The sequence below is a fragment of the Nicotiana attenuata genome, unplaced genomic scaffold (assembly GCF_001879085.1).
Source record: "Nicotiana attenuata strain UT unplaced genomic scaffold, NIATTr2, whole genome shotgun sequence".
Classification (NCBI taxonomy): domain Eukaryota; kingdom Viridiplantae; phylum Streptophyta; class Magnoliopsida; order Solanales; family Solanaceae; genus Nicotiana; species Nicotiana attenuata.
This window is the reverse complement of record NW_017674574.1, coordinates 18,036-30,194: the sequence shown is the minus strand read 5'-3', so window position 1 is coordinate 30,194 and position 12,159 is coordinate 18,036. Positions and strand designations below refer to the sequence as shown.

Here is a 12,159-nt window from a genome sequence, read left to right as displayed (position 1 = left end):
CTTTTCCCGCAAGAAAGAAATCTATCAAAATATGGAAGAGATTTTCCTTTTAGGAAAAAGTAAAATCAATTATGATAAACTCTTTGTCCTTCCTACAAGAAAAGGTAAAATTCAAATATGGTATAAAATTCGGGCAACCCTAACAATTCTCCCCTTTGGCCTAAATTTTTGGCAAAATAAACTTAATCCTCATTTTTCACATAGTCGTCATCACTGCTGCTTATCATGGTTAAAAATAGGTATTGATTAAAAATTGAAACCTTATGCGTTAAAAGTGAGCATGGGTTAAAAATATTGGAGCCGTTCGTTAAAAGTGAGCAGTGTTAAAAGTGGAGCTCATGCGTTAAAACTTAAAAGTAAGCAAATGTTAAAGTGGAGTCCATGCATTAAAAGTAAGCATGAGTTAATTTTTTTATTTTGTTTAATTTTAAAGATGCAGCAACTGAAATTTCGAAATTATGATTGAGATTTTTTTTCACATGTAGTATTTCTGACTGAATTTTTTCTTTTTATTGGACAAAAGATTTATTATCATCAAATCAGCATAGCTTGATCTGAATCCACCTTGAACTTGTCTCAATCTCGCTCTGAAACATTGGCTCTGATACTACTTGTCGCGGTCGAAATAACAAGGCATGCGAAAGCTAACAAAGTAAACTTTGGCGACGATAATCAGACGACAAAGAGAATTATACCAAAAAAAAGAATAATATACTATAATATGATTTTGGGCAATTGACCTACATATGAGAAAACTAATATAAAATATACAAAAAACTATGGAGAGTATAATTTCCCTCTAAACAAAACTCTCTTAAGGATTACATTATGGAAGCTATTGTATTATTATTGTTTATGGTAAACTCTTTGTCCTTTCTTCCAAAAAAAATAATATTTAAATATAATAAGAAAATCAGGGCAAACTCTAACACATATAAAATCAAATAACTCATGAGTGCTTAATGTTAATGTCTGTCTCAGTCGTCTGTCAGTCCACCAAATCTAACACTTGTGTCGTCCTCTACCGTTGTTTAGCGGTTCATGATGTATGGATTTTAGAGCATTTTCGAGAAGAATTTATCAGTATTTTTTCTCATAACCAATTCTTTATTTTCCCCCTAAAAGGTTAAAAGGAGAAAAGCGATAACTTTTCACCATATTTTAGCTAATCACTTTAATGAAAAAATTGGCAAGATAGAGTTTTGTGGAACCTTTTTAAATTTTTTAGAGAAAGAGTTTAAAATAAATAAGGTAGAAATGAGAGAAACTTTGCCACATTTGTCAAAGTCTTGAAACGCAAGAAAATGTTTGTGATTTGTGAAGTGAGAACTCTTTTAATTTTACCTGTCAAATTAGTAGGTAAGGAAGTTTTAAAAAACCCCAACTACCAAAAGATCATAGTTTTAAATAAGAAACAACAGTATTCTCATGTATTGCATCATTCAATTACTTGATGGTAAAACGTAAAATACTACATCATCGATCATTTATTACGTACCTCTTTGTGTTTTCAGGGTTGATCAATGATGGCTCATTAAATTTATTACCTTTTTTCAAATATGGGGGCTTTAGGGACTAGCTCTAGTGCCCTAGGTCTACTATATGCTACATTTCTAAATTAAGATTGTGCCGTTTCATAAAATAAGGCAGTGAAAAGAATGGTGAAGAAAAGGTTTTAAGTTTTTGCAGAAAATTTTAAAATTATTACAGCTATGAGTTTTTTTTTTGCAAATGCTAAAAAATGATATTCTTGAAATAGTGTTTGGTTGAAAGAAATTTTGAAAAAATTAAGAAGTTTTCCCGAAATGGTTTTTCAGCAGTTTTGGGAGACGAGCATGACTTGAACATTTTAGAGTTGTGACATTTCTTGTTTCTATTATTTCCTCCGCTCATGTATAAATGAATGTATACGGTCAAAATCGGGTATGACCAATTTTTCGGGCTCGAGGGGTCGCCCTAAGTCCGAGTTCAAGATGGACCGAGTTCGAGCTCGATGGATCAGGCTCGAGCTCGATGACACAGTACAAGGCTCGAAGAACCAAGTGTTCGAAGAACGTCGAAGCCTAATATGACTGACCTCAAGATAATGCCGTTATGGATTTGTAACAGAATGAGGAAGATTCCTGCCACGTCCCCAAGATCGTGGAGCAAGTCCCGGAATAGATTTGTACGAATCCATACTAGGCGGTTAGACAGCTGTCCCAATAAGATTCTTTAGTGTAAATGGAAATGTACCTTATTTAGGGTTCCCCTATTATATAAAGGGGGCCCAATCATTTGTAAAGACATTCAATCATTGGCAAAGAATATACTCTCTTACTTTCTCGCTCATTGTTCATCAGAATTGTCCTTTAGCTTTATTATTCTTGCTTTACTGTTCTTGATCCATCTCGAGGTCACCTTGGCTCGAGGTCGAGACTGGCCTATATTCTGGTTTGGTTTTATTTGTTCCTTTCATTTATACTTCAGATTACTTGGGTATTAATTAGTATTGAACTAAATCACGTATCTTTAAATCCAAAAATTAAATTTAATTGTTACTCGTATTTTCGAGGTAAACAGTTTGGCGCCCACCGTGGGGCTAAAGATAATAGTGATTATTTCAGTGTTGATTCTGATAACACACGTTATTTTCACACTTGTTCTTGTCAAGAATTTTCGTTCTTAGGATTAAACATGTCAAACTCGCAAAACGCACCTGTTCACGACAATGAAGGTCTTGGATTTCATAGGGAAAACAACAATGTAGGGGTCGGTGTACCACCGATAAACCCTGGGGAAGTGCCAAATGTGGAACCAGTTGATATTAGTTCGCACATTGCTTTGGATGCGGATTTAGGCGCAGATCCCGGAGGAAGTGTACGCAGGGAAGCCCGATCTGGGGGCCAAGGAACACAGGGTATAGGAGATGGGGGAGTCAGCCTCCAAGTGATATTCGAGATGTTGCAAGCTCAACAGATTGCCATCGCTCAACTTCAAAGTCAGAATAAAACTCCGAGTATAGCCGAACCAAAAAATACTCGACGTGCAGAACCGACGCCAGAGAGGTCAAACGAAAATGGCTCGGGGACTGACCCCACAATTATGAGGATGCTCGAAGAGCTCACCAAGAGGATCGAGTCCGGGGAAAAGAAGATTGAGGACAATGACAAAAAGGTGGAGACTTATAACTCACGTGTTGATCAAATACCGGGGGCACCCCCGGTCTTGAAAGGTTTGGATGCCAAAAAGTTCAAAAACCATTCCCTCAGAGCGCGGCTCCGATGCCCATTCATAAAAAGTTTCGCATGCCCGATATACCCAAATATAACGGGACAACCGACCCTAATGAGCATATTACCTCATATACTTGTGGGATTAAAGGAAACGACCTGAATGATGATGAGATCGAGTCAGTATTGTTGAAAATTTTTGGGGAAACTTTGTCAAAATGAGCCATGATTTGGTACAACAACTTGACCCCGAATTCTGTCGATTCGTTTGCTATGTTAGCAGACGCCTTCGTGAAAGCACATGCCGGGGACATAAAGGTGGCGACGAGGAAATCAGACTTTTTTAAGATAAGACAGAGGAACAACGAGATGTTAAGGGAGTTCGTGTCCCGGTTTTAGATGGAGCGAATGGAATTACCACCGGTCTCGGATGACTGGGCTGTACAGGCTTTCATGCAGGGTTTGAATGAGCGGAGTTCAATCGCGTCTTCACAATTAAAGCAGAATCTGATCGAGTATCCAGCTGTGACATGGTCAGACGTGCATAATCGCTATCAATCGAAGATCAGGGTCGAGGACGACCAGTTGGGAGCCCCCTCGGGTTCAGTTCATCCTAATAGATTGGCAGCCAAGCTCCCGAGGGATACAGACAGGGAATCAAGATCAAACAAGGAATGGTATCAGCTGTATGTCGATAGGAGAAATAGCGGCCCGGGTTATAACGCTCCTCGGAACGATAGGAGAAATGATCGGGGTCAAAGCTCTCGGGGGATCATGAGTAAGAATAGGTTCGATAAACATATCGACCCCGCGAAGGCAACTTGATTATCGAAGTATAATTTCAGTGTAGATGCATCGAGGATCGTGTCATCTATTGGAAGAATCAAAGACACCAGGTGGCCCAGGCCTATACAAACCGATCCCTCCCAAAGGAATCAAAACTTGATGTGTAAGTATCATGGCACACATGGCCATAGAACTGAAGATTGCAGGTAGCTAAGGGAGGAGGTAGCTCAGTTGTTCAATGAGGGTCACCTTCGAGAATTTCTCAGTGATCGAGCTAAGAACCACTTCAGGGAGAGAGATGCGAGCAGAAAAAATGAGTAGGAAGAACTACAACATGTAATCCATATGATCGTTGGCGGTGTCGATGTCCCACAAGGACCTGTATTCAAACGCACCAAGGTGTCGATCACCAGAGAAAAATGGACTCGGAGCTATGTGCCCGAGGACGTCCTATCATTCTATGACGAGGAAGCAGAAAGCATATCTCAGCCGCACAATGACGCCCTGGTAATTTCTATTTTGTTAAATAAAATTCAAGTTAAACGTGTTCCAGTGGATCCAGGTAGCTCAGCAAACATAATCAGATCGAGGGTCGTAGAACATCTCGGCATACAAGATCAGATTGTACCTGCATCCCAGGTCCTAAATGGCTTCAACATGGAAAGCGAAACAACGAAGGGGGAGATAATCCTACTAGTGAACGTATCCGGGACCATCCAAGATACAAAATTCCATGTCATCGAGGCGGCATGAGGTATAATGCACTCCTCGGGAGGCCATGGATCCACAACATGAGGGCAGTACCTTCAACCCTTCATCAGATGATGAAGTTCCCAATAGAAGATGGTGTGAAAACGGTTTACGGAGAGCAACACGCTTCAAAGGAAATGTTTGCAGTCGATGAAGTGACACCGATACCAGTGACTTCGACCTCTGAAAAGTCGAACACCAAAGGTAGCAGGCGGCCAAATAGCAATCAGCGATCCCAGTCCCGATCGAGCCGGAGGAACAGGTAATCGAAGAAGAAGAAGAGGATTTCCTTACTCCTCGAACCTTCGTTGTTCCCGAAGAGTCAGACACAACCAAATCAACAGTCGGGGAACTGGAACAGGTCATACTTATCGAGTACATGCCCAAGAAGAAGGTATACCTGGGAACGGGGTTAACCCCCGAACTCAGGAAAAAACTCATTCAATTTCTTATCGATAATATGGATTGCTTTGCTTGGTCCCATTTAGACATGACAGGGATCCCGCCGAAAATAACAACGCACCGGCTAAGCATCGACCCCAGGTTCAAACCAGTGAAGCAAAAAAGGAGGCCCCAGTCCGAGGTGAAGCATGCATTCATAAAGAATGGGGTAACCAAACTTCTTAAAATAGGGTCTATTCGGGAGGTAAAATACCCCGAGTGGTTTGCCAACGTAGTCGTAGTTCCTAAAAAGGGAACAAACTTAGAATGTGTGTAGATTATATGGATTTAAACAAAGCATGCCCTAAAGACTCTTTCCCACTGCCTAACATCGATCGCATGATCTATGCCATCGCCGACCACGAGATCCTTACCTTTCTCGATGCCTACTCCGGGTATAATCAAATTCAGATGAACCCGGGGGACCAGAAAAAGACCTCGTTTATCACTAAGTTTGGAACTTATTGTTAAAAAGTAATGCCCTTCGGGCTAAAAAAATGCAGGAGCTACATACCAACGCCTAGTTAACAAAATGTTCGAGCAACAGATAGGTAAATCGATGGAAGTTTACATTGATGATATGTTGGTTAAGTCCCTGCGCGTAGAGGACCATTTAGTTCATTTGCAGGAAACATTCAAAATCTTGAGGAAGTACAACATGAAGCTTAACCCGGAAAAATGTGCCTTCGGAGTCGGCTCTGGCAAGTTCCTCGGCTTCATGGTGTCTAATCGGGGAATCGAGATCAACCCCGATAAGATCAAGGCTATCGAAGATATCACAATCGTGGATAGTGTAAAAGTCGTGCAAAGGCTAACAGGACGAATAGCCGCCTTGGGTCGATTCATTTCGAGGTCATCAGATCGAAGTCATAGGTTCTTTTCCTTGCTAAAAAAGAAAAAGGATTTCGCATGGACCCCGGAATGCCAACAAGCCTTAGAAGAATTGAAGCGATACTTATCGAGCCCACCTCTGCTTCACACCCCGAAGGTAGATTAAAAGCTTTACTTATATTTGGCAGTATCCGAGATAGAGGTAAGTAGGGTACTAGTTCGAGAAGAGCAAGGTACGCAATTCCCTGTTTATTATGTAAGTCGAACTCTAGGAGATGCTTAAACTAGATACCCTCACTTAGAAAAATTAGCACTTGCATTAATAAGCGCATCTAGAAAGTTAAAGCCATATTTCCAGTGTCACCCAATATGTGTGTTAACCACTTATCCTCTCCGAAATATTTTGCATAAGCCCGAACTATCGGGGCGATTGGCCAAATGGGCAGTCAAACTTGGCGGGTACGATATTGAATATCAACCCCGAACGACCATTAAGTCTCAAATCTTGGCCGACTTCGTGGCCAATTTTTTGCCGACCCTCGTACCCGAAGTGGCGAAAGAACTTCTGCTAAAATCGGGTACGTCGTCGGGGGTAAGGTCCCTTTTCACGGACGGTGCCTCGAATGAGAAAGGGTCCGGGCTTGGCATTGTTTTGAAGCCACCAACAGGTAGTACTATTAGACAATCCATTAAAACTTCTAGGTTGACTAATAATGAGGCCGAGTATGAGTCCATGATTGCAGGTTTCGAGCTAGCTAAAAGCTTGGGGGCAGAAGTCATTGAAGCCAAGTGCGATTCACTATTGGTGGTTAATCAAGTAAACAGAAGTTCTGAAGTTCGAGAGATAGGATGCAATGGTACTTGGATAAGCTACAGGTAACTTTGCACCGCTTCAAGGAGTGGACTCTAGATCATGTGCCTCGAGAACAAAATAGTAAAGCAGATGCACTTGCTAATTTGGGGTCATCGGTTGAAGAAGATGATATCGTCCCGGGGACTGTCATCCAATTATCGAAGTCTGTGGTCGAGGAGGGTCATGCCGAAATAAATTCTACAAGTTTGACTTGGGATTGGAGGAATAAGTATATCGATTATTTGAAAAATGGAAAACTCCCACCGAACCACAAAGAATCGAGGGCCCTACGAACCAAGGCTGCTAGGTTCACGTTAGATGAAGATGGAACATTGTACAGGAGGACGTTCGATGGACCATTAGCGGTATGTTTAGGGCCAGGGGACACCGACTATATTCTACGAGAAATCCACGAAGGTACTTGTGGGAATCACTCCGGCGCCGAGTCTTTGATTCGCAAAATTATTAGAGTAGGGTATCACTGGGACAACATGAAAAAAGATACTAAGGAGTTTGTCAAAAAATGTGATAAGTGCCAACGGTTTGCACCGATGATCCATCAGCCCGGAGAGCAACTCCAGTCAGTCATATCCCCGCGGCCTTTCATGAAATAGGGAATAGACATTGTCGGCCCTCTACCAACGGCCCCATGTAAAGCTAAATTCATTTTTTTTATGAATGGTTATTTTTCTAAATGGGTGGAAGCACAGGCCGTCAAGAAGGTCAGAGAAAAGGAAGTTATTGACTTCATCTGGGACCACATCATATGCCGGTTCGGGATACCTGCCGAGATTGTATGTGACAATGGAAAGCAATTCGTCGGCAGCAAAGTGACAAAGTTTTTTGAATACCATAAAATAAAAAGGATCCTGTCAACGCCGTATCATCCTAGTGGGAAACGGACAGGCCGAATCGACAAACAAGACCGTCATCTAAAATCTAAAGAAAAGATTGAACGAAGCTAAAGGAAAATGGAGAGAAATATTGCCCGAGGTTCTTTGAGCGTATCAAACAATGTCGAAATCCAGTACGGGGGCAACGCCATTTTCTTTAGTCTACGGTGGCGAAGCTCTAATCCCGGTCGAAGTCGGGGAACCTAGTTTCAGATTTCGTTATGCAACAGAAGAGTCAAATCACGAGGTTATGAGTACGAGCCTCGAATTGCTAGTTGAAAGACGAGAAGCCGCCCTCGTTCGAATGGCCGCACAAAAGTAGCGGATCGAAAGGTATTACAATCGAAGAGCCATTCTTCGACACTTTAAGATCGAGGACTTAGTTCTGAGAAAGGTCACCCTCAATACTCGGGACCCAAACGAAGGAAAACTTGGCCCGAACTGGGAGGGACCATATCAGGTCCTCGATATCATCGGAAAAGGATCCTAAAAACTTGGCACGATGGACGGCGAGCAATTACCAAACAATTGGAACGTATCACTCCTCAAACGGTATTACTGTTAAGGTATGACCTTCTCCATTTTCATTTATATTTTATACTAACCAATTGTAGGTTTTCAATCGAAGGCATTAAAGGATTCTTCATCACAAAGTCCATAGGTCTGAAAGCACGCGCTGCACTCTTTTTCCCTTAGATCGGTTTTTGTCCCAAATGGATTTTCCCGGCGAGGTTTTTAATTGAGGCAACCATTGTTCGTGCTAACTTAGAGCAATTCAGCAGTATTCGAGGATTTATTACAATCAACCTTGAATACTAAGGGAGCATCACCCTCGGATGTCGACTTTGTTACAAGGAAGATACTTCGTGTCGACAGGGTCTCGATAGGTTAAATTTTGTAAGGACCAAGCGGTCGAACAAATCGTGCCCATGTAGATTACTCGAGCCCTAAAGGCAAACATGTACGCATGTATAATCTATTGAGAAAAGTAGTTTTCCTTGCCGAATATTTCATGCCTTAGAGAAATTTTTACTTTACAATTTCATACTTTTGGTATATTGTGAAAACAGGCTTAAGGGCCGATCACAGCTGAAGTTTAAACAACTCGGGGACTGTCGTCCGAAAAATTGGCATAATCAAATTATTAAAGTCTCGAGATCATAAGACCTTGAAAAGGCAGCCCTCATTTTTATAGGCCACGGCCACCCCACTCGGGGACTGACATTTCGAACAAGTTCGAAGTATAATTGAGAAACAAGCCCAAGAGGCAAATCTCAAGATAAAGGCTACGGCCAAACTAACACGGTTCGGAGACGTCCGAATTCCGTAATAAAAATAGCCTTCTAATATCTTCACAAAACCGGTTAAAAGGGCTACCCTCAACAAAATTATAAAGGGTTTCGATAACATCAACCCTCGAAAACCCTAAAGGGTATCGGATTGTTCGAACTCTCGAACAAACTTTATATCATGCTGAAGCATAACAAATTGTTATATGATTAATATTTTAAGCCGAAAAGGGAAGGAGCCATTCTTTTGAGGCCATATCGGCCTAATCCAAGAGCCTAAGGGCCATTTCATTTTTTGAGTTCGAGGAGCTATCTTCACTCAACTAAAACCTAAGAGTCATCCTACTTTGAGTTCGAAAAGTTATGCACTTGATTATAAAGACTGCACTAGCCAGACCTCGATCCAATTGCCTAAGCTTCGAACTTGTGAGCAAAATCTTCATAACGCATGAATGAAGCACAAGGCAGAAATTGAAATGAAAACAAGTCAGAGAGAAAAGAGGTCTTTTATATATAAAGATATTTACAAGGACCGATGAGGGTCCTACACGAAAAATAAAAGAAAAAAGAAAAATCCTAAGGTTCCTAATTATTTTCGGGGGCATCTCCCTCTCCATCGAGGTACTCCACACTCTCGGAATCGCTCTTGCTTCCGGCATCATGGTCATCGTCATCGTCGGAGGAGGCCAATGCCTTGGCATCATCTTCAAGCTCTTTGGCTTTCCTTGAGTCGTCAGTAAGATCGAAACCTCTAGCATGGATCTCCTCGAGAGTTTCCCTCCGATATTGGCACTTGGTGAGCTCGGCAATCCAAAAAGCTCGATTTTGAGCGGCCTCGGCAGACTCTCTTGCTTGGGCTTAAGCAGCTTCAGCATCAGATCGGTAGACAGCCACGATCACCTCTGCGTCAGCCTTTACTTTTTCTGCCTCAGACTTAACCTTTGCATGTTCGGCAGCCAACCGAGCCTCGAGCTCCTCTATTTTCTTGGCTTGAGCTGATCTTTCCTCCTTGATGCCTTGAAGCTGACTTTCGGCCAATGACAGTTGGGCTCGAGCAGCATCTTTCTCCGAGGCAAGGCGCTCCATGTTTTGTTTCCACCCCAAGGTCTCCGCCCTCATCATGTTAACCTCCTTACGGAGCTGTTCGATCTTTTCGGACTTCTGCTGAACCTGTGAGATTGAAATGTTAGCCATAGACCCCAAACTGAAACCATGAGCTTCTAAAAATTTCATTACCTGCTCAATCAGGTCGGTCTGTTCTTTGTGAACTGTGGCCAATTCGGCTCGGAGGTCCTTGATCTTCTCTTCTTTTTGCCCGCTGAGAAGTTTGAGGGCATTTCTCTCCTTCGTGAGCTTTTGAAGATCGGCCTCGCATCGGCTCAGGTCTGCTCGAGATTTAGAAAATGCCTCCCGATGGAGTGTTAAGGCCTATGCAGAAAGAGGAAAGGAAATTAGACAAGAAAAAATAAATACAAGTGTGATATCGATGAAGGGAGTTGAGACTTACCCGACTCAGGATTCATTGAGCCTCGTCAAAGAGACTCGATGCCTCACTCAGGGCGGTAGCATCCTCAACTCCTGTAAAGCAACCACGAAAAAGGTCCTCCCCTTCGTGGGCTCCTTCCACATCGGGAGTCCTCAAAGCTTGGGCATCCTGAATTTCCTCCTCGAAAAATGCAGGGAGAGTCGGCGAGTCTCCAATTACTATTGCCCCAAGTGAATCACTTGGGACGTTCTCTTCATTTCGAAGGGCCTTGGAGCGGGCCCCTTCAGACATACCCGCCGACTGCTCATTTCAGCGGGAGACATCTTCAGTCTCCGAGGACTCGGGGACTTTGCCCGGGCCCTCTTCCAAGACCTCCTCGGTTCGAGGCTAAATCTCCTCAACCCTCACCGACTCAGTGGCCTTTGGGGCCTCGGTGTTTTTCTTCACTCGAAAAACCAGTTCGGAGCCGTCGTCTTCATCTTCTTCTTTTTCCTCTCTTAGTCACTGAGCTACCTCAGCAAGCAGAGCGACTTTGTCTTTCTTCGGCTTACGAGCCTTACTTTTCTTGGGCTTTGGATCCTCGGAGGTCGAGACCCTTTTTCTCTTTTTATCCTTCGTCGGTTTCGGGGCCGGGGGCGAAACCTCCTCCTCCCGGACGGATGCCTCATGATAGCATCTTGTCTGAGGCTTGTGTGAAAGGAAATCAAGTGAGTATGAAAAGAAATATTTTAGTCAAAATCGTCAAATACGTGAATAGGGGCTTACCAGGATTTTTGGCCTCCCATCGGCCCCTTGCCAAATCACGCCATGAGCACTCAGCGTATGAAGAGGTCGAAGCCAGGTCCCGAACCCAGATCTCGAGGCTAGGAATTGCACCGGGCATCCAAGAGACCGCTACATCGTAGAAAGGGATGTCGATGAGAAGAAACAAAGGAAACAAAACAATAAATGGAAGCTATATGAGGGATTGTACTTACGCTCCATATTCCATTTCTCGGGAAATGGCATCTTCTCGGCCGGGATTAGGTCGGAAGTCTTCACGCGAACGAACTGGCCCATCCATCATCGATCCTTGTCCTCATCTATGCTCGAGAATAGCACCTTGACAACCCAACGCCGAAGCCTTATTAACCCGCCCCGATAGAGATGGGGGCTGTACAACCTGATGAGATGGTCGAGGGTGAAAGGCATCCCCTCGATTTTGCTCGCAAAGAATCGGAGCAGAATAACATTCCGCCAAAAAGAGGGATGGATTTGACCTAGGGTTATTTTTCATCAGCTTGTTATATTTTCAACTGTTCTTGCATCAACCAGTTCGAGGGCACTCTAGCTCGAGGGTTGAATTACGTTTCAACATTGGTTTGCTTTATCTTATTGTAATTTCCATTATTAATCTTCATATTCATCAATTGGTATCAACTGAAATAACGTCACCTTAAAACCACATTATAAGTTTAATTGTTATCCAATTTTAAGGGTAAACATGGATGTTACACACTTTCTGACAGTGAAAATCATATTACACACTCAACCTTTCAAAAGTGTATCTAAGACACATCACGTTTGACAGATCGCGCGTGCGCATTTTATACGTAAAAGAGGCGGGAGAATTTAAAAC

General features: G+C 42.8%; 1 protein-coding gene across 1 annotated transcript; it reads right to left on the bottom strand.

Annotated features, from left to right (window-relative positions):
- Window positions 1-9,640: 9,640 nt before the first annotated feature.
- Window positions 9,641-11,600, bottom strand: LOC109218934 (cingulin-like). The gene is made up of 7 exons (XM_019383329.1): window positions 11,519-11,600; window positions 11,338-11,435; window positions 11,055-11,228; window positions 10,605-10,841; window positions 10,292-10,483; window positions 9,956-10,225; window positions 9,641-9,889 (listed from the first exon to the last, which is right to left on the bottom strand). The coding sequence occupies exons 1-7, from the start codon at window positions 11,598-11,600 to the stop codon at window positions 9,641-9,643; spliced, it is 1,302 nt and encodes a 433-aa protein (XP_019238874.1).
- Between the last annotated feature and the right edge of the window lie 559 nt (window positions 11,601-12,159).